Source organism: Hibiscus syriacus, unplaced genomic scaffold, assembly GCF_006381635.1.
Source record: "Hibiscus syriacus cultivar Baekdansim isolate YM2019G1 unplaced genomic scaffold, ASM638163v2 tig00109926_pilon, whole genome shotgun sequence".
Lineage (NCBI taxonomy): Eukaryota > Viridiplantae > Streptophyta > Magnoliopsida > Malvales > Malvaceae > Hibiscus > Hibiscus syriacus.
This window is the reverse complement of record NW_024062532.1, coordinates 1432534-1455271: the sequence shown is the minus strand read 5'-3', so window position 1 is coordinate 1455271 and position 22738 is coordinate 1432534. Positions and strand designations below refer to the sequence as shown.

At 33.7% G+C, this 22738-nt stretch overlaps 5 protein-coding genes across 5 annotated transcripts; 1 reads left to right on the top strand and 4 right to left on the bottom strand.

The window, feature by feature from the left end:
- Positions 1–144: 144 nt before the first annotated feature.
- On the bottom strand, positions 145–1600 carry LOC120210706. The gene is made up of 2 exons (XM_039209404.1): positions 1575–1600; positions 145–1358 (listed from the first exon to the last, which is right to left on the bottom strand). Exon 2 carries the CDS (start codon positions 1267–1269, stop codon positions 478–480), a length of 792 nt encoding a protein of 263 aa, XP_039065335.1. The 5' UTR covers positions 1270–1358; positions 1575–1600; the 3' UTR covers positions 145–477.
- An 864-nt stretch (positions 1601–2464) lies between these two features.
- LOC120210707 (nodulin-related protein 1-like) lies at positions 2465–2993 on the bottom strand. Its single transcript, XM_039209405.1, has one exon. The coding sequence runs from the start codon at positions 2962–2964 to the stop codon at positions 2596–2598; it is 369 nt and encodes a 122-aa protein (XP_039065336.1). The 5' UTR covers positions 2965–2993; the 3' UTR covers positions 2465–2595.
- Positions 2994–3821: 828 nt separating this feature from the next.
- Positions 3822–6113, bottom strand: LOC120210763 (putative pentatricopeptide repeat-containing protein At1g69350, mitochondrial). Its single transcript, XM_039209450.1, has 4 exons — positions 5556–6113; positions 5439–5502; positions 4928–5327; positions 3822–3867 (listed from the first exon to the last, which is right to left on the bottom strand). Exons 1-4 carry the CDS (start codon positions 6111–6113, stop codon positions 3822–3824), a joined length of 1068 nt encoding a protein of 355 aa, XP_039065381.1.
- Positions 6114–7507: 1394 nt separating this feature from the next.
- On the bottom strand, positions 7508–8687 carry LOC120210762. Its single transcript, XM_039209449.1, has one exon. The coding sequence runs from the start codon at positions 8685–8687 to the stop codon at positions 7578–7580; it is 1110 nt and encodes a 369-aa protein (XP_039065380.1). The 3' UTR covers positions 7508–7577.
- An 11984-nt stretch (positions 8688–20671) lies between these two features.
- On the top strand, positions 20672–22366 carry LOC120210705. The gene has a single exon (XM_039209403.1). It carries the CDS (start codon positions 21000–21002, stop codon positions 22044–22046), a length of 1047 nt encoding a protein of 348 aa, XP_039065334.1. The 5' UTR covers positions 20672–20999; the 3' UTR covers positions 22047–22366.
- The last annotated feature ends 372 nt before the right edge of the window (positions 22367–22738 follow it).

The following is a 22738-nucleotide window of genomic DNA, read 5'->3' as shown; positions in this document are numbered from 1 at the left end:
AAAAGTAATTTTCAAGGTTTAAAAGATTAAGCAACAGGTAAAACCATTTATCTGACCTTTGAATCGTCTGCAACAATATCAAGTGGAAAATTTTATATCAAAACGCATAAAAAATTATGATAGTAAACAATAAGGAAACCGAAGTAACCACCACAATTAATTGCAAATTATATTCTTTCAAGAACTCAAGCTTGTACAACAGGTAGGTGCCATTTCACTGACATCTAATTAAGGGCATAACCACAATTGCCAAAACAAGCTTTTGAGGTCACAGTCCATAATGAAAACAATACATTAATCTGAAAGCTTCAGGATACTAAAAGAGCCACATTACCAGCAATGGAGCTACTAAATTTCAAGTAAAACCTGTGGAATGAGCATCGAAAGAAGGATGATGCCAGAGTACACCAATAGACGTGTTCACTTGGAACCATATATCTCATAGAACCTGAAGTGAGAAAGCAACATGTCCACATCTCATGAGGTGATTTCTCTTACCAGCCTTTCCAACGTAGGAAATGCAAAGTACATTACCACGAAAGACGGGATGGCAAAGAAAACCGTCACCAGCAAATAGAGTAATAGGATAACAGCACTCCCAGGTATTGCAAAGAAGACGACCAGAAGGAGAACGATGACAAATGGGAACTTGGATGTAAAGTGAATGAAGAAATCCAATGATTTATGAAGTGAGAAATGATGCCTCGCTGCAATATTTCTGCCGCCGTTATCTTGAGATCTCATTTGTTCAGAACGGTTCGCAGATGACCCTGACCTTACAACACCATGATTAGCTTGATTTCCCAGCATTAGATTACATCTCGGAAAGCCAAGACGTTGATCGTACCCAGACAGACTTCTCCTGGCAATGCCATACCTGTCCCCATTTAAGCTCTCGATCATCCACAAAATGAAGAAATTCTTGCGAGGGAGCTTGAGGTTCCCCTTATAAACCAGTCGCAGAGATAGCGAGTGGCACCATGGACAAGAAATGAACACGGGGATCTTGATTTTCCGAGTGTTGAGTTTCAAAAGAGCAGGCCGGAGACCCATCACACAATTTTGACAGAGAGTGTGACCACACCATAAGACGTAAGGCACATTCTCAACGATGTTGAAAGATTCCCAACAAATTGGACACTCTAATCCTTCATCACCACTACCATTTGAACACACCTCATCGTCTGAACACTCAGAACAAGCTAGACCAGTCTCTTTCGAACTCTTAAACCCAATGCTTCCGATGGTATTACAAGAAAAATTCCACATCTTGAAACAACAATAAGAAATAATAATAACAATAATTACCACAGCAATTAACTCGAGTCTTAACTACCTAGACCAGAAATCTAACAAACCTGAAAATTAATAAATAAAAAAGAACACGATTTTAGAATACTGAAGACAATTGTTCAAAATTCAAATATATTTGAATCCCTTATTCTTTTACTTTCGGAATCGGCATAATCATGCAATAATTATACTAAATCTCAGTGACTGTGAAAAGAGAGAGATTGGAGTCTGGAAAACAAAAGCTAAAATTGGAATCATAAATTTTAGAGGGAAAAAATTACCTTAAAAGCTGGATGAACCCGAGGAGATCCAACGATTTCTTTGACCTTACTCCAACTGTTTAAATAAAAACCAGAACTAGCAACCATGTCCACCAAAACGCCGTCGCTTCGCACTCCCCTTCACTCCAGCTGAAACACTGGTTTTTTTCTAATTTTTTCCGGATGAACTACAGATTTAGCACGCAACTTTTACCTTACTTCTGTTTCGATCACTAAATTTTTATTTTTTTAATTTGATCACTTAACTTTAGAGATTATTTTTAGGGTAAACTGAAAGTTTAGGTATTAAAAACGTTAAACTTTTAATACGATGATATTAAAATGAAACAAAAATTAAACTATAAGTATAATTTTGAAAAAAATTTGAAAATTTAAGTACTAAACCAAACTAAAATTGATAGTTTAAGTATTTAAACTCGTAATTGGATAAATTACAAGTTCAGTACCTAAACTATTAATTTTATTATATTATAATACCTAAATTTTCAATCATTTCAAAACCATACCTAAAATTTAAAACAATCTTTTATTTATTCCCCAAACCAACTTACCTCCGTAGTTAAATAAATCATTTTTGTTCCTAAAGATCACGAGTTCGTGCACCTCGTGCACCAACGACTACAGTAGAGTGATTAAACGTTCATTTTCAATTGATTGAGAGTATTTATAACAAAATCACCTTTAGCTTAATAAAAAAATCTTTTATTTATTTATTTATAATTAAAACAAACTAAAGACTAATATTTTTGAAAAAAAATATGGGTTTACATCATTATTCTTATTACGAATTGGGAGCATGTGATATAACTTTTTGGATTAGATTGGAACAATAAAAATTCAATCCTACACAATTGGTACATATCCTAAAATACAACTTAAACCATTTAAGATGATCTTTAATATAACATAGATAATTTATTAATACTGCATATTACACGGATTACATGGGACATCCAACATAGAGACAGAAACAAACATTAAAATAAAGTTCATAGAAGCCTAATAACTTGTCTACATGATTTTATTTGCCGAAGAAACCTTGAGCCATCTTCGTGTAATCCGCACCTCCAACGCCACATGCGGCGCTTCCAGCAGACTCTTTTCCCTTTTCTCCGTCATGCGACTCCGGCTTGGCGGGCGGGGCCGATTGATCGGAAGTCTGGTACTGGTGCAGGTAAGTCTCTGCCTTGTCGACGTATTGGCCGACACCCGTGTTCTTATCCAGCTTCCCGTAGTCTTGTGCAGCGTCCAATAGATCAGCAGCGGCACCGGCAACCTTGCCCTTGTTGAACTTGTCGGTTTCGTTGTTGATCGTGGATTTCGGTGCGTCGGCCTCCGTCTTAGCGCTGGAGGAGAGGTCGGAGTTGCTTGGTTTGTGGTCTTTCTCCATAGCGTGTAGCCTGTAGGATGATATGTGCCGATTTCTTGCTTGAGAGTTGATGAGGATGATATCAATATATAGATAGATTATATGATTTGGATATTTAAGGAGTGTGGACCACCCTCTTAACTTCTTCGTTGTGTCGGCAACACGTACTGTTTCTTTGTGTAGTTGAGTACCTCAATTTGCCACACATTTGTTTTTTCCCTTTGATTGACCTCAGTCTTTGATATATTCATGCCAACAAGTTACGTGTTTCAATCACAAATAAGCACTAAATAAGTATTTAAAGTATTATTTAATTAATATCATATATTTTTAAATTAAAAATTATGTTAAACCAACTTGAGTTGGATTTTTAATTAAATTTTCGAATAAAAATTAAATAAAATAAAATTATATTTAAGTTTAGAATGATATCTAATCCAGCAATAGGGATGGTAACATGACCTGAATCCGATGGGAAAATTCGAATTCCGGTCAAGTTCGGGTCGGGTCGGGTTGAATAATATCTGGTCGGGTCGGGTCGAGTATCGGGGATTTTTTCGGGTCTGGTTCAGGTTCGGGGTAAGGTATCCCCGCCCCGACCCTCCCCGATTATATATATATATTATATTTTATATATTTTATATTAATTATATATAAAATATTTTCGGATTCGGGTTCAGATTCGGGTTTGGATATAATATTTCGGGTCGGGTTCGGGGACGGGACAAAAAAAATTCTCGATGGGACGTCCCGATAAAAAATCTGTCGGAGCTCGGGTCGGGGTCAAGAACGGGGATTAATTTCGAGTTTAGAGACGGGACGAACAAAACCAGCTCCGAACCCGACCCGTTGCCATTCCTATCCAGCAACCATTTCTTTCATGAGGAGTCCTGGATCTTCCCTCTTCTACCATTTCTGTACGATCTGCCGACAAGCAATTAAAGAGGTCAGTCCATTATCATTTTTGTACAAATTATATGCACAATCACACGAAGTTAGTATAAAATTTATCAAGTTTTCTGATGCTTTTCTTTGTGTAATTTTCGGGACCCAAGAAAAATTAAAAAGTTTATGAGATAAATTAAATATAAAATCATTGTTCAATGACATATTTGATGTTTTAGTAGTAGTTCAAGGGTAAAATTAAAAATTAACCTTTTTAACATTTTCACCTCAACAATTTAACAGGATGATAGTGAAATCATCATTTTGTTATAAATCGATAATGTTGGCGATCATTTTGTTATAAATTGATAACGTTAGTGATTATTTTGTTATAAATTGATAACATTAGTGATCGATTTGTTATTTTCAAAACTTTAGTAGGGAAAACGAAAATTTACTCAAACATTAATGATCATTTGTGATGTTTATCCTTTTTATAATATAAATTTTATATAGTATAATGTAAGTAGTATTATATACAACATTTACGATAATAAGATATTTGATGACTATCTAGCCGCTCTCCCTTTCTTTTTCTTTTTTTGTGATTTTTTATAGATCAAAATAATTTTTTTACTTTATTTAATAGACGGCGGTATCGATTTTGATACGTTACCAACTGCCAATTTTTTTTCTTTATTAGTTTTTAGTTTTTTAATAAGAATAATTTTGTCTTTGTGACACGTTTATCCCTACTTTTCTGGACGTTTATCTATATCTTTGTACTACGTTTTTCATTTTTTTCTCCCTCATTTGGTTATTCTTTTATTTATGTTTTCTCATGGTTGAATTTGACGGCCCCACGATTGATCAAGATTGCGTTTATTTGAAATCTTGTTGTTCTTCTCTGTTATGGACCTTCGGATTAAATTTTGATGCGCAATTTTGCGTTCGTGGATAGTTAATCACGATGCTCAACTCTGGTTTGTAGTTCATGTTGGTCTTTCAATAACTTAATTTCATTTTGTGATTCGTTTTTCGATGAAATCAGATTTGTTCGTATCTATTTTTGTTCGAGTATTTTGGTTGGGGTTTTAACCTTTTGCATATATGGTCCGTATATGATCTAAAGTTATTAGTTTCAATGGCATCGATTTGATGATTCTGTAAGCTATTGAAAACCCTTTGTGCTGTTAGAAGATCTCCGCACTTGGCATACATATCTGTTAAAGCTGTACCGATATAGAGATCCGTCCTTTCACCGTAGGTAAGCAGCTTGTGGTGAAGCCATTTCCCCTCCTCCAGGTAACCCAGATTGGAGCATGCTTGAAGCACACTTAAGAAGGTCTCATCATTCATCTCAAGACCGTTCAAGTACATTTGATCGAAGAGGCTAATTGCCTCCACAGAATTTCCATTTTGATGGAATCCACAAATCATGGGATTCCACATTACAGCACTCTTCTCTTTGATCTCATCAAATATCATGTATGCTAGTTCTGTTAAACCACATTTCAAGTACGTATCAATTAGCGAATTCTAGACAAACTCATGCGAAAGGCCTCTTTTGATGATATGACCATGTATCTGATCTCCAAATAGCAACAAACCTCCATCAGCACAAGCTGAGAGAGAACTTGCAAGGCTAAATGAATCAGGCATTAACCCCCTAGTCTGCATTTGCACAAAGTGTGTCAATGCCTCTCCTATCAACCCTTTCTCAATACAAATCGAGATGATTTCCATGCCACACTACTTCCTCCTCCGACGATGCAAAGAACGTTTTCGCAATAGTTTAACTCTCCACATTTCATATATAGTTCTATGAAAACTGACCCCAAAACATCATAGTCAAGATCCATTTCTCTCCTAATTATGTAACAATGAACCAACTTCCCTTCTCTAAGCCATCCTAACCCTGCAAAAGAGCCTAAAACACTCATCATGGTCACCGAATTGGGTTCGACGCGAGAGTCTAACATAGAAACAAAGGATTGTAACGCTTCTACAAACCTATCATTCCTATGATAACTGCAAATAATCGCTGTCCACAGTGAAGTACTACGTTTCGTTACATTTACAAAGATTCTCTCTGCACTACCCAAGTCACCACATTTGCTATACATTGGAACAAGAGAACTGGCCAATGATCCATCACTTTCAATCTTCCTCCTCACTATATAACAATGGATAGACCTTGCTAATTTTAAGAACCCCAAGTCACCACAAGCCTCAGCTACGCTAAGCATTGTTACGGAGTCCGGTCTAATACCTTCCAAAACCATTAAACGGAGCATATACAATCCTTCATTAGCCTTCCCATTCTCCACGTAACTCAAAATAATCGAACTCCAGGAAACCAAGTCTCTCAGTCATTTCATCAAACATTTTCTTGGCAATGCTTAAACATCCCATTTCGCTGTACAACGAAAGAAGTGAAGACTGAATAACATAATCTTTTCCAAACCCATTTTTTATAATGGTCCCATGAACCGTTTCACCAATAACCATATCACCAAAACCAGAACAAGCCCTGAGAACCGAAGGAAATATGAAGTAACTGCTATGGACTTGGTCATTTTTTATCACAGTGAGGTAGAGAAAAATGGCTTCTTGAAATAAGTTGCTCCAAACAGAGCATTTTATTAGAACACCCCAGTTGAAAGAATCAGGGTTGGGGAAGGATTTCAAAACGAGTTTGGAAGATTGAAAAGAACCCATTTGGGAATAGGATTCAATGAGCTTGGTGGAAGGGAGTGGGTCATGGAGAAGCCCAGTGACGAAAAGGTGGCCGTGGAGTTGTGCTAGTGAACTGAGATTGGTGCATGATCTGAATAATGGCATGAAAAGGGTGGTCATCCGAGAAGCGAAAGAGTGAGAGTGAAAAGCCAGAAGTCGAGAAGAGAACGAAGAACGAACTGACCATTGTAAACACAGTAGAGAGGGAAATTGTGCCCTCACAGAGCCTACGAAGAGTATTGCAACCAAAGTTCAAAGGTGTCTCATAATTGAGGTATCTGTTAAGTTCAATTAGTTTTTTTAAATCGAAAGCTTGATTCAATTCGATTCGTTTAATTTTTTTTTTAAATATCTGTCTTGCTCTTACACTCTTACAATACTCGATTTCATTGCTACTGTCATTGGAACCAATCTCACCCTAAACCCAATTTTCTGCACTAAAACCATAAGTTAGGCTTTGATAAAGAAACCAAAGTAAGCACAAATATGAAGATTGGTTAAGCAGACTTGCAGAGGGTTGCTATCTTCAGAAAGCAGAGTGGGTATTACATTCATGCACACAATCTTCCATACCTCGAACTTCGAACTTCAAAGCCCTCCCCTTTCACTCTGAAATCTACTAAATATTTCAACTTCAAGATTTGAAGATAAATGATCAGGACTGTAATGTTGAAAGCTTATCTCAGTTGGAGCATTCTCAAACTTAGAAGCTTCAGTGGTGGATTGCTTCCAAAGTCCTAGATACTTGCAAGCTTTTCAAGCATGATTCCATTGTTCACACAGCCAAAACCCTCAAATGAATCAATTCACAGATTTTCAACATATTTCTTACACAAATCATATACCATTGCTCTCATATCCAATTCAAGCAACATATCAACAAATTAAAAAAACAATTAACATTTTATGATTACATAAGTCAAGGCTTTTTTGAACATTATTTCACACAACTTTCTTTTCAAATATACTAGTAAACAAACACTAAACAAGTAAAGGAGCTCCTATTGTCATCAACCATAAACAACAGATACAACATGAGGAACTTTCTCATCATCAAAAGGTAAGCTTACATACTCTCTTGCAAACTCTTCAGCAATTTCCCAAGCAAGCTCTCCATGTATAGCCTTTGAATACATGTAAAAAACTGTAGTTGCAGCCAAATAAGAAAGCATAATCGACATGAACAAAGCAGAAGTGAGCACAATGTGTAGAATAAATGCCGAATTTTTCCATTTAACAGCAGCCGCATTATCCCATCCTGCAGCTGAGACCCACATTAAAATCCCACTGAAGAGCCCAAAAAACAGAAGCATAGAAAAAGAAACTCTTTTCAGTCCTCTAACTAGATTTTTACTTCGTTTTAATGGTTCAAGTCCCCAGCTTGATTCAACTACAACAACAACTTGAGCAAATGACCACTTAATTTGTAAATAGAACACAATAAGCATGAAAGTAATAAGGAAAACTAAACAGAGGGAAAGGAAATAAGGTGAAGCGTAATTAACTTGGAAGCCTAAAACTTGGGTTAATTTGAGTAATCCCAAAAAGATTAAACCGAGAATTACAAGGATCCCAGAGAGGATAAGCTCCATCACAAGGCAAGTTGAAAGCAAAGGGAAGAAGGAAGTGAAAGCTGATTTGATAGCAGATACAAGCTTTACGGGCCGGCCGTAAAAGCCGTGGAAAACGCTGTAAGTGATGGAGCCGGTGGCGAAGAGAGAGAAGATGAAGACGAAGAGGATGTAAAGGAGAGTGAAAAAGTATTTAATGGGAAAGATAGGGGGGTTTTGCAAAGGGTTGTAGAGGAAACTGAAATGGGTTTCGATGGAGGGTGGAGAGGATTGGGAAAAGAGTTGATTGATGAAAGGGTAGGCGGAGAAGGAGAAGGAGAGAGGGAGGAGGAAGAGGACGGAGAGAGCGAGGAAGTGGCGGGAATGGGCATTGATTATGCGTTTAGATTCGGAGAGGATGGGCCAGAGATCTATATGGACCGCCGCCGCCGGAGGTGCTACCGTTGTCATGGCTGAAGGGGGAGACGATAAAGATCGGAGATTTTGACCCAGAAGAGGTAATGCCGTAAAGGATATGACAACTTGAAGCTGCAATTGCGCATTATTCATAAATGAATTCTATTTGTTTTATTGTTTACCATGAAAAAAAATAATTATTTACAAATTACTAAATTAATGCATTATTTAAAAGGCTTTTAAATGTAAGAGTTAAAAAAATTATTGTTATCTCTTAAAATTTAAAATTTGAGTATAGTGTATGAGCTAAATTAAATTAATATTGCATATTTTTTATCAAAATATAACATTGTTATTTTTATTTTCCAAAATATATCAAAAGCTACAACAGGAACAGAGCTAGAACTAAATATTATAATATTTAAGGAAAATGTAAAGACTTATTAGGTATTTAAACTCAAAATTCAGCACGAATCAAACGGCCTTAGTGATTAAGAGATTGTTATTATCCTTGAGGTCTCGAGTTTGAACACTGCACATGTAGGGGTATGAACGTTCATTGTCAAATAGTTAAGAATCTTTATACAAATATTATTTTGTATTCACCATAGATTTATAAAAAAACAAAAAAAACTCAAAATTTACAAGATAACACCTAAATTGTTATTAAACCAAAATTTTTGAGAATACGAGATTATCCTTTTTTTAGTTTGTTCATTACTTAATTAAATATTTAATAAATTCTTATATTTTTTAATTTAAATATTTATTTTTACATGAATCAAAATACTATTAGACCAAAATTATATCGAATATACAAATTTTAACAAGGGTCGAGCCCCTTTGGACTCTCACTAAGCTCCGCCCTGAGCTACAGTGAATCTAAAAAGGTATTGAAAGCATGCCATCTTCACTATTCAAAAGAATATTTTGAATTAAAAATTCAGGACGACAGGAGTGCAGGGCATCTTCACTATTCACAAATTAATTCGAAATAGGTGTAGTTGAAGATAAAGTGTAAGAAAAAAATTGAAAAAAATGGTATGATAAACATTTTAAAATTTTAATAATTTTTCGTAATTTTTGTTCATCATAATAAATTTTGGTCAAAATTAGTTTTAAATGCAAATGATATATCTCTAACAATTGATATTAACTTTTCAAATACTTTGATTTTATAAATTTTAAATTTTTGACCTAAATTTAGATGTGTATGCATGTGGTTTAAATGAAAATGATATCTCTCTAACAATTGACATCAAACTTTTTCAAATGCATAACATTCTTGAAGATCTTTATGCATATGTACTTAATTTCAACAATTAATATTGCATAAAGTATTTTAGACTTTGATATATTGAATTTCATGAGCTATTAACATATTTGCTCTTTTATGTTGAAATTCAACTTTGTTTAAGTGCCAAACTCGAAAAGCTTAATTTTGTTTGGAATACATTTATTGAGGGATAGCTTTTATTTTTCAAATAAATTTTAAATGTCAAATTTATCACTTAATCTCCAATATTATTTTAGAACTTCAAAAGATTGAATTATTTTTGATATAACAAAAACAGGGAGAAGTCTGGTTTGAAAAAAAAATCAATTTCTTAATGAAAAAGGGGAGTTTAACATTTTCATATATTTTTCAAACAATTGGTAACAATTGATGTCTTTCTCATTAAACATTTTATTAAGGGGGAGTTTTGTCAAAAACAATTTTTCAAATGTTTTGTTATATCAAAAAGGGGGAGATTGTTGAACTATATTTTGATATAACAATTTATGGCAAAATGTTTTTGGACTTGAATTGAATTTATTCAAAGTTTTCAAAAATAATTCAAAGTCCATTTAATTTAGAATTGAGCACAAAAATATTTTTATGAATAGTAATGTACTGTATGAATAGTGCATATATTGTGTGAACAGTAACGATATTGTATGAACAGTAATGAGCAGTACTGATGCTCAAAAACATCGAATGTAAAATGTGTATTGATACTTCTACAGTGTAACGATACACTGCTACAGTAATTTCAGCCCAACGGTCATAAAATTTGAATTTTATGAAGGGGTATTGATACACCTTGGGAGTGTACCGATACACCCTGTTCTCGGCAGTTTTATTTTGCAGAAAATGAGTCCCCAAAGGTTATATATGACTTCAAACTCATCTAGTTTGATTTACAAATGTTTAATCTTACTCTCAAGATCAATGTTGGTCTTGGATATGCGATCATTTTCGTTTTTCAGTTTTGAAAAATCATTTTTGTTTTTCAAAAATAATTTCTCATAGTCCGAAGTCAACCCAGTGTATTCCTCTACTAACTCATCAAAAGAATAATCTTCGAAATCAAATGAGTTAGAGGTTACCTGAGAATTTTCCCGGTGGCCATCAAGCGCAGGTTCACTACTTATTGTTCCTCTTCATTTGATGATTTATCATCACTCCAAGTAGCCACGTGTGCCTTGTGCTTCTTCTTGGATTGCCCGCAATAAAGTAAGGGAGAGTAATTTTCAAAATTGATTTCAAAAATAATTTCAAAGAAAATCTTAAAATTACTTAAAAGTTTTGTTATATCAAAAAGGGGAGATTGTTGAAAACATTTTGATGTTTCGATATAACAAATAAAGTCCTATTGAATTTTAAGATTTTATATTTGATTTCAAAATTAATATTCGATTAAATTATTCGAATATCGAAATGTTACTCCAAGTTTTCAAATGTCAAGTTTTCAAATGTCAATTTTAAACCTTACTTAAGTGTAAAATTATGTTTTAGTCATAAAATATTTTTGAAGCAATTTTTACAAAGTATTTCAAACCACAATCGGGTCAAAAATTAATTTTACAAAGGGATGTATCAATACACTCTTGTATGTATCGATACACACCCAACATCGAATGTATTTTGTGTACTGATACACAACAGATGCATCGATACACTCTAGCTCTGAAAAACATCGAATGTAATTAGTGTACCGATACACCTGGGATGTACCGATACACCTGGGATGTACCGATACACCTGGGATATACCAATACACTAAGTCTGCCAACGGTCGAAATATTTGAATTTTACACTAAGACACCCCCAACATCGAATGCATTTTGTGTACCGATACACAACAGATGCATCGATACACTCTGGCTCCGAAAAACATTGAATGTAATTAGTGTACCGATACACATGGGATGTACCGATACACTAAGTCAACCAACGGTTAAAATATTTGAATTTTACACTGAGACACTGTGTATCGGTACACAAAATGCATTCGATGTTGGGTGTGTATCGATACATACAAGAGTGTATCGGTACATCCATTTGTAAAAATAATTTTTGGCCCGATTGTGGTTCGAAATACTTTGTAAAAATTGCTTCAAAAATATTTTAAGACTAAAACACAATTTTACAGTTAAGTAAGATTTAAAATTTTCTTAAAAACTTGTTTAAAAACGTTTTATAGAGACTTTTTGATTTAACAAAAAGGGGAGAATAAAGTAAGGAGGAGTATCAAAATTGATTTCAAAAATGATTTTCAAAGAAAATCTTAAAATTACTTAAATGTTTTGTTATATCAAAAAGTGAGAGATTGTTGAAAATATTTTGATGTTTCGATATAATAAATTAAGTATTATTGAATTTTAAGATTTTATTCAATTTTAAATCATATATTCGATTTAATTATTCGAATATAAAAAAATATTACTCCAAATTTTCAAACGTCAATTTTAAACCTTACTTAAGTGTAAAATTGTGTTTTAGACTTAAAATATTTTTGAAACAATTTTTACAAAGTATTTCTAACCTTAATCGGGCCAAAAATTATTTTTACAAAGGGATGTACCGATACACACCCAACATCGAATGCATTTTGTGTACCGATACACAACAGATGCATTGATACACTCCTGGCTCTGAAAAACATCGAATGCATTTTGTGTACCGATACACAGCAGATGTACTGATACACCTGGGATGTATCGATGCATTAAGTCAACCAACGGTCGAAATATTTGAATTTTACACTGAGTGTACCGATACACCTAGAGAGTGTACCTTTTGGGATTTTCGGAAGCTCGATTCGAAAACTGGAACGGTTTGTAAAGATGGGTCGGAACGGTTTTTGAGTTTAGGGAGTAAGGAGATTGAAAGATAGAAAATTGCATAGCGATTTAGAGTGGTTCGACTTTCTAAACCAAAGTCTACGTCCACTACCTTTGCTCCTCACCAAGGATTTTCCAACAAATTCACTAATTTGTTCTTTCTTTTGAGGACAAAGAGATAACCTTACAACTCCCTAGTTTTTTCGGGCTAAACTAGAACCTTTCCCTAGCTTTTACACGGGATAAGCTAGAACCTTTCCCCTTTATAAAAGGATAAAATAAGTAAACAAGAAAACCTCTCTAAGGTAGGTGTTTACAAGATTGAGCTCACAAGAATAAAATATTTATAAGAGAAAGATGAAATAAGAATGAAAAACTCTTCTCTTGTGTTTGATTGCTTAGATAGTTGTTCTCTCACTTCTTCAAGTGTCCTTAGCTTGTATTTATAGCTTAGAATGTGTTTGATGTTGTATATAGCCGTTGGGGATGTTTTGGAGCCGTTTGGGGATGATTTTTCTACTAAAAAAGGCTGCTCATAACATGGTGCATCGGTGCACTATCATGGTGCATCGATACCCCTTCATTAAATTCAAATAAACTAGTCGTTACTAGCCGTTGCAGCCTTCGTGCATGGATGCACAGCAGGATGCATCGATGCACAGCCTTGATGCATCGATGCACAACCTTGATGCATCGATGCACTGATTGCATTCGGTGTTTGAGTGCATGGATGCACTGCATGGTGCATCGATGCACTAGTGCAAGTGCAGGGATGCATTGCATGGATGCATGGATGCACTGCAGGGGTGCATGGATGCACTTTGACACCCTTTAGCATTTTGGCTCAAATCAGAATTTAATGGACTTTGAATTATTTTTGAAACCTTTTAAAACTTTGAATAAATTCAATTAAGTCCAAAAACATTTTGTAAATTCAATTCAAGTCCAAAAACCATTTTGCCTTAAATTGTTATATCAAAACATAGTTCAACAATCTCCCCCTTTTTGATATAACAAAACATTTAAAAATTTTTTTTGGCAAAACTCCCCCTTAATAAATTATTTAATGAAAAAGATATCAATTGTTAACAGTTGTTGGAAAATGTTAAGCTCCCCCTTTTTCATTTAGAAATTGAATTTTTAAAACCAAACTTCTCCCCCCTTTTTGTTATATCAAAAATAATTCAATCTTTGAAGTTCAAAATAACTTTGGAGAGTAAGTGGTAAATTTGACATTTAAAAATCATTTGAAAAATCAAAGCTCCCCCTCAATAAATGCATTCCAATCAAAATTTAGCTTTAAGAACTTGACACTTAAAAAGAAATTGAATTTCTACAAAGAATAACAAATATGTTAGTAGCACATGAAATTCAATATATCAAAGACTAAAATACTTTATGCAATACCAATTGTTGAAATTTGATATCAATACCATTTGTTAAAATTAAGTGCATATGCATAAAGTTTTCCAAAAATGTTATGCATTTTGAAAATTTTGATATCAATTGTTAGAGAGATATCATTTTCATTTAAACCACATGCATAAACATTCAAATTTAGGTCAAAAATTTAAAATTTGTAAAATCAAAGTTTTTTAAAAAAAATTGATATCAATTATTAGAGAGATATCATTTGCATTAAAACAAATTTTGACCAAAATTTTATTATGATGAACTAAAAATTTTGAAAAAATATTAAAACTTTAAAATTGTTCATCATACCCATTGTTTTCAACATACATGAGATTAAAACAAAACATAATCATTTAATATCACAACTCATGCATGCTTAAAATCAAATAAGCAACCAAATAACCAAAAAAGCTTAGAGGTTACGCATTCCTTTTTCATGTGTGGCTAGAGCGTCTTGAATATCATCACTTTCATCACCATTGCTCTCACACACCTACAAGAGACATTTATTTCGATTTTGGTATCCAAATTACTTTGGATCCTTCAACGTTAATTTCAATGCCTCTTGTTCCTTTCGGAACCCATACTTGTCTAATTTTAAAACGTTTTCCTTTATTCAAAGGACAAGTATGTTCCTTATGACCATGAAAATGACAATGTGAGCATTTTGTCATTTCTAAACATAATAGGTTGTTTTTAGAAATTAATTCTTTTTCTTTTGTTAAGCTTTTAAGCTTAACTCCTAACTCAAAATTTGTCTTTTCTAAATCATTTATTTTGATTTTTGAAAGCTCTAAATCATTTTCAAAATTTCATTTTGATTTTCAAAATCAACTCTAGCTTTCAAAATCGATTTATTTTTAATTTTGAGTTTTGAAATTAATTTCGTATATTTGGAATTCATGGTCTCAAATCCCAAATACAACCTATTATAAGCATCTTGTAACTCATCAAAAGTAAATGAATTAAATTCAGTTGAGTTAGAAGATATCTCGAATTCTTCTTGAGTGGCCATGAGGCATAGGTTGACTACTTCATCTTCATCATTGGAATTATCTTCATCGCTCCATGATGCAACAGATGCCTTCTTCCCCTTTTTCTTTAGAAGAGGACATTCATACTTGACATGGCCCTTTCTTTGACAACTGAAGCATATCGGGGGACTCTTCTTCTTGGTTGATTCATGTTTCACTTCCCTGGAAATCATAAATCTCTTGAGTTCCTTCAAGAGCTTGACCATCTCTTCTTCTTGTTCATCATCGTCTTCATCCACCTCATCACTTGAATCTTGATAGCTTTCATTGGTGGATTTGAAGGCAATGCATACCTCATTCTTCTTGTTATTTTTCTTCTCTTCCCTTTCTTCATTTTCCTTCACCGTCATCTCATGAGTGAGAAGGGAACCAATTAGCTCGTCGAGAGTGAGAGACTTTAAGTTTCTTGCTTCGATAATGGCCGTCTTCTTCGATTGCCACTCCTTTGGAAAAGAGTAAATAATCTTCCTCACAAGCTTCTCATTAGGGATTACTTCTCCATATCCATTGAGACCGTTGACAATCACATAAAATCTATCCGCCATAGCTTTGATGTCTTCATCGGGTTTCATCTTGAAGTTCTCGTAGCTATGGTTGAGAAGACTTTTCTTTGATTCCCTCACTTCGTCGGTTCCTTCATGAGTGACTTAGAGCTTATCCCAAATCTCTTTGGCACTGGAACAAGATGAGATTCTTCCATATTCATTTGGGCCTAAAGAACATAATAGAATATGTATAGCCTTAGAGTTAAGCTGGAAATTTTTATGCTCTTCTCTACTCCAATCGTTGTACTTGCCGGGTGGAGAGAAGTAACCGTCCATGATTGAGTTCCAAGATCATAGATTTTAGGATTGAATAAAATACATCATCTTATTCTTCCAATGTGCATAATTTTCTCCATTTAAGAAGGGTGGCTTGTTGACCGGTTGTGAATCCATAATAGAATATTCTTCAAGATAATAAGCACCGGTTGCGTCGGAAATTGGTAGAGCTTCTTCGAGGATCGTCTCAAGGTGGTTAAACCTTATTAACGAGTTAGGCTCTGATGCCAATTGTTGGGATTTTCGGAAGTTCGATTTGACAACCGGAACGGTTTGTAAAGAGGGGTCGGAACGGTTTTTGAGTTTAGGGAGTAAGGATATTGAAAGATAGAAAATTGCACAGCGATTTAGAGTGGTTCGACTTTCTAAACCAAAGTCTACGTCCACTACCTTAGCTCCTCACCAAGGATTTTCCAACAAATTCACTAATTTGTTCTTTCTTTTGAGGACAAAGAGATAACCTTACAACTCACTAGTTTTTACGGGCTAAACTAGAACTTTTCCCTAGCTTTTACACGGGATAAGCTAGAACCTTTCCCCTTTACAAAAGGATAAAATAAGTAAACAAGAAAATCTATCTAAGGTATGTGTTTACAAGATTGAGCTCACAAGAACAAAATATTTACAAGAGAAAGATAAAATAAGAATGAAAAACTCTTCTCTTGTGTTTGATTGCTTGGATAGTTGTTCTCTCACTTCTTCAAGTGTACTTAGCTTGTATTTATATCTTGGAATGTGTTTGATGTTGTATATAGCCGTTGGGGATGTTTTAGAGCTGTTTGAGGATGATTTTTCTACTCAAAAAGGTTGCCCATAACATGGTGCATCGGTGTACTATAATGGTACATCGATACTCCTTCATTAAATTCAAATAAACTAGTCGTTGCAGCCTTCGTACATGGATGCACAACAGGATGCATCGATGCATAACCTTGATGCATCGATGCACAGAACGATGCATCGATGCACTGATTGCATTCGATGTTTGAGTGTATGGATGCACTGCATGGTGCATCGATGCACTAGTGCAGGTGCATGGATGCACTGCAGGGATGCATGGATGTACTGCAGGGGTGCATGGATGCACTGCAGGGGTGCATGGATGCACTTTGACACCCTTTAGCATTTTTGGCTCAAATCCGAATTTAATGGACTTTGAATTATTTTTGAAACATTTTAAAACTTTGAATAAATTCAATTAAGTCCAAAAACATTTTGTAAATTCAATTCAAGTCCAAAAACCATTTTGCCTTAAATTGTTATATCAAAACATAGTTCAATAGTACCGATACACCTACGCTCCCAACAGATTTTTTAAATGATAATTACACCATAACAGCTCTATTGACTTCACCAATGATCCCCAACGTTCAGAAGTGATCCAATGTGTATTTAAACAAGCTGAGGAGCCATTGATCAATAACAAGAAACAAGAAATCAAAGAGAAAACCTTGAACTTATCGTTTGAGCATTTTCAAGCCTATTTCCATTCAATATTCATTTTGCTTTCAAGAATATCATTTGTACTCAATTGTATTCATTATTGAGTGTTTTTTCTTTATTCTAAAATTGTGCAAACATCTTGCCTTGAGAGGTTTTTCTGTAAGTTTGCGAAATTTGTATTCTTCTCTTTCGAAGAGAGTGTTCTCAAGAATTTGGGGTATAATTTTTGAGGGAGTTGTAATGTTACTCTTTGTTCTCAAAAGAAAGACAAATTAGTGAATTTGTGAAAAATCCTTAGTGTGGATAGCTAAGGTAGTGGACGTAGACTTTGGTTGATAAAGTCCAACCACTCTAAATCACTGTGCAAATATTTTCAATTTTATGCAAAAGTTTCCACCGAAATTTTTATTACTAATTCACCCACTCTTGGCCGATTCATCGATCGATTAACTCGACAGATAGTTTATGATCACTAAATTAATCACAACTTCGATAAAAATACAAATAAATACAAGTGTCGGACCTCGAATTTATATTTTATACACTAATCTACATGTGAATCATGTAAAATATATAGAATACAAAACTCAAAATTCTGGTTTATTTTCGAAGACATAATGATGGTAAAAAATGAGATGAACAAGTGTGATCAATCCACTAAAAAATGGCTCCTGATTAGTTTAATTCAACAATATTTTCTCAAAAAATTCAGATAATTTTACTCTATTTAAAAAAAATAAAAGTATTTTATCAAAATCATCATTATATATAAACGAATTTAATCAATACTGTAAAATTTATCGAAATTTTTGTGGGAAAAGGTGTTGAATTGTGGGTTTTTTGAGTGAAAATTTGAATGTTCGATTCTAGTAAGGTAAGCAATCGGGGATGATGTTGAGACCACAATTGATGAATCAATGGTGATCAAGAGTGTGGAAGAATTGATTTTCTTTTACCTGTAAGGGGATGCCAATTGCCATGTAGGGTGATATACGTAATCTTGAGTTATGTAAGAGGTGGAGAAGGAACATGGATTTGGGAATTTAGGGTTAGGGTTTAAGGGGAGTTTTGCAAAGAAGAAGAGTCTGCAACCCATTTGGGAAAAATTTTCAAACACTAGTTACATATTAAAGCAAATACATTGAAATAAAAAGTAATTTAAACTTTGAGTTATTAAAATATTAATAAAATAAATATGAGTTATTAATAAAATATTAACAAAATAAATTTTAGTTATTAATAAAATATTAATAAAATAAATTTGAGTTATTAAAATAAGAGCAATTCTATAGTTTAATAATTAAATTAAAAAATTTAAATTTTAGTGACTAAAATAAGAGTGAGAAGATATGAGTGATGAATAGTATAATTTACCTAAAAAATTAAAAAACATGCTTTTTTAATGTGCCACATGTTATGGTTATAGGGTTCCACATAACTTCCCGTGACGGAAATGGGTGAACCTGTTAACGGCAGAAAATATTATGTAGTTAATCGAGATTTTTTAAACTTTATGTATAAAACTGAGAATCGGATATAATTTATGTATGAATGAGATAATTAACTCTTTTTTAAACGCACTAAATTCGTTAAGTTATTTATACCTAATTAAATTTTAACCCAAAAAAATATTTCTATTATAATCAAATTTATCTAATTAAAAAATTATAAAAAAATCGACTAATTTAGTTAATCGACATAAATAATTGAACTTTGTTCGGTTCAATTAATATTTTCAAAAAAAAGTTTAATTTGATTAATGGTTAAAGAAAAAAAAATTCAGTTAATGATAATTCAAATCTGACAATGATCAAATTAACCGTTTGAACACCCTAACGTTAATCGATAGGATGAGGTAAGGAAATAAACAAAGCTTAAAAAGCACATCAATGGAGGATAATTGTTCTCTAACGGGCGACCTAAAAATGTTAGACAACTAATTTATAAAATATTATGAAAAATCCAAATAATTACTTTTATGTATTTATAAAATTTATATTAAGCTATCCTAAAAATTTTATTTACCAATATTATGAAAATATTTTAAAATATTTAGTTATTTTTTAAAATTATATTATTTATTTATTTAAAATAATATTAAATTAAAACAAAGTTAGTCATCCAACTGAATGGTGATACATGGTACCGGTGGCACAAGGAATCATTCGATTGGAGTATTAAATTTATTTTAATTTATTAAAAATATGACTGAATTGAAAGAATATATAAGTAACATAGACCAAATATGTGATTATACCAAATATTTAACGACGTTTAACTCGTGGCGACTACTATCCTACCTCAGTTGGTAGAGCACAAGGTTCTTAACCTTGGGGTTGTGGGATCGAGTCTCACGGAGGGCATTTCATAATTCGGAGGTATCTTACGGAAGCTGCTCTCAACCTGACGTTGGGGGCAACCTACTATCCTATCTCCCCTTACCCCATTACATATGGGAATAAGGGTAAGCTAATTTTTTTTAACTCGTGACGAATACATTTTAATTAAATAAAAACAAAAGTGATCATATATTATATATTTTAATTAATTTTAATTTAAGTTAATTTATACATTTAGTATCCAACTATCCCTTTGATTAGTCACATATTGATATCATGATATTTAAATTTTAATTCATCAATGTATTATAAATTTGAATGTATGGATTTTATTTCGAACATTGAACTTCATGAGACTATTTTTATTAAATTACTATATTCTTTTATTTTAAAAAATAATTTAAGATATATTCTTTCGATAATTAATTGAAAATAAATGTTATTTTAATATTTAATTTTTTAGGGCTGCACGGCTAATTTAGCCGAGGGTCGGAATGGGAAACACTCTAGTACAAGATTATTGCCTTTTATAAATAAAATAAAGGACAAATTAATCATTTAGTACCTAAAATATTATTTTTTATCTGTTTTACTATCTAAACTTTCAAAATTTTCAAAATCATACTTAATATTTAGTTTTTATTTCATTTTAGTATCCATCATTTAAAACTTAACACGTTTAGTACATAAACTATCAGTTTTAGTCCGTTTTAGTATTTTAACTTTTGTTCTTTTCAAAACATTGCGTTAAATTTTGAACGGGATGCTAAAATGAAACAAAAAGTAAAGTTTTTAATGTCGGGATACTAAAATGAAACAAAAGTAAAAGTATAGGTATGATTTTGAAAAACATACAAATTTAGGTACTAAAACAGACTAAATGTGATCGTTTAGGTACTAAATGTGTAATTTACTCTAAATAAAAATACTAATATAATGCCAGTCTTGGGCCTCTTGCCGCTTGCAAAAGATGAGGCCCCTCCATGGCTGGAGGCCTGCTGTAACCTTCCAAATCCTGTCGACTAATCTCTCTTAATCTAGAAAAATAAGAAACGCCCATTATAAGCTGCTTTACACCGACGATCGTCGGCGTCAATGTGAAAATGGCACCCAATTTCGTTACTCCTTAGCCATATAATAACCCCTTCGCTTTTTGAGTGTGATCACTGTGGTTTTCTGGAACTTTATCCGAAGTTACAGAGGTGGGTCTTAGCTCTAACAGGTCTGATTTACACCTTTTGTTTTCAATCATTTCCTATTTTTGTTTAGCTTCCCGGATGGATTGATAGTTTCTGGGTATTGGCTAGAATGGAGATCTCTAGCGTTACTTCTCCACGAATGAGATCTGATCATTTAGAAAAGGAAGGATTAAAGGAAACCCATGGTGAAAATTTTGAGCTAGAATCATCACATGATGCTACTGATCCTAACGACCGATCCCATTCCATGAATGCTTTGGAGATCTTAAGAGAAGCCGTTAGGATCTTACGGTACAACTGTTCTGGTTTTATGATCGTTTTAGCTTTGTTAATTTGTCCTTTATCTGCAGTGCTTATGTCTTCTAGTTTGATAGTTGGTCAATCCGTTGTGAAAAGTCTAACAGTTAGGCTTATGTTAGCTGCTGAAACCAGTGGAGTTCCATTGAGACCTTTTATCAAACAGTCGTGTCAACATTTTGCTGAGACCGCTGTTTCCTCAGTAATTTGCTTCCCTTTGTTGCTTCCATTTGCCTTGTTGTCGAAGGCTGCAGTGGTTTATTGTGTGGATTGTACTTATTTGAAGGAATCGCCTGTCGTTTCGAAGTTTTTCATGATAATTAGGAAGCTTTGGAGGCGCCTTGTTTCTACCTATTTGTGGATGTGTGTGGTAATTGTTGGTTGTGTAACAACTTTCTTCGTTTTTCTTGTTGCGGCGTGTAATGTGCTTTCTGCTATTGGGTTTTCGCCTGATATAATTGTCTTTGCGATGGTAATGATGGGGCTGGTATTCTCCATCGTTTTCGCAATTGCTGTCGTTGTCTGCAATGTTGGGATTGTAGTCTGTGTGTTAGAGGAAGTTTCGGGAATACAGGCATTGGTTCGGGCCTTTGTTCTAGTCAAGGGGCAGGCTCGGGTTGGTATGTCGATATTTCTTGGATCTACAATTGGCTTGGCATTTGTGACTGGGTTGTTTGATCATAGGGTAAAGACATTGAGTTATGGAGATGGGTCTTCTAGGATCTGGGAGGGGCCTTTGTTGGTGGTAATGTATTCGTTCGTGATGCTCATTGATTCCATGATGAGTACGGTTTTCTATTTCAATTGCAGATCGATCGCCGCGGAAACCTCAACTGGTGAACGCCAGTCAATGGTCTGATGAATTGCTGGGTGTTCAATGAGTAGATTCAGATACAGTTCCATTCTTGGATTACCAATGAAGAGCAATCGTTGTTGTTTCCGCGGAAGTCCAACAAGCAGGAAGGATTGCTGCTCTTGATCCTTCAAAAGGTGCATAATTTCTTGTACTCTAAGGCTAGACATAAAACAATTTGGTTTTATATAAATGCATATAAATATTCATCAATCATGTAAGGTAGAATTTCTGATTAAATTGGTTCAAGTTGTTGGACCATTTCATGTTCCTTTTTTCAATCCTGGTGCTTTCTTTTGTACTTTTCAAGTGCTCTATACAAAAGTTAAAAATAGAGCTTGGAGTATTGGCCGTTGATCTTGAGAATGAATTGGTGTGGAAAAGTATGTTGGAAAGCATTAAATTACTGTCCTTTAAATTCTTTTTGTTGAAGAAGAATCATATGAATCCAATCATACTTACTGATCCGTTTGTCATTGAATAAATCCATTGTTGATTGCTCCACTTAACTTTAGACTTCATATTTCAGTGGTAAAAAGAAATATTGTTCTCTCTAGAGATTCAGAATCAAGTAGCGATGTCTGTGCATTGTCAATGGTATAAGAAAAATCTTGAACAAATAGGATATTAAAATTACAATGTAAAGATCATATAAGATAAATATAAACAACTAAACATATAAAAAAAAAGTGTAAACT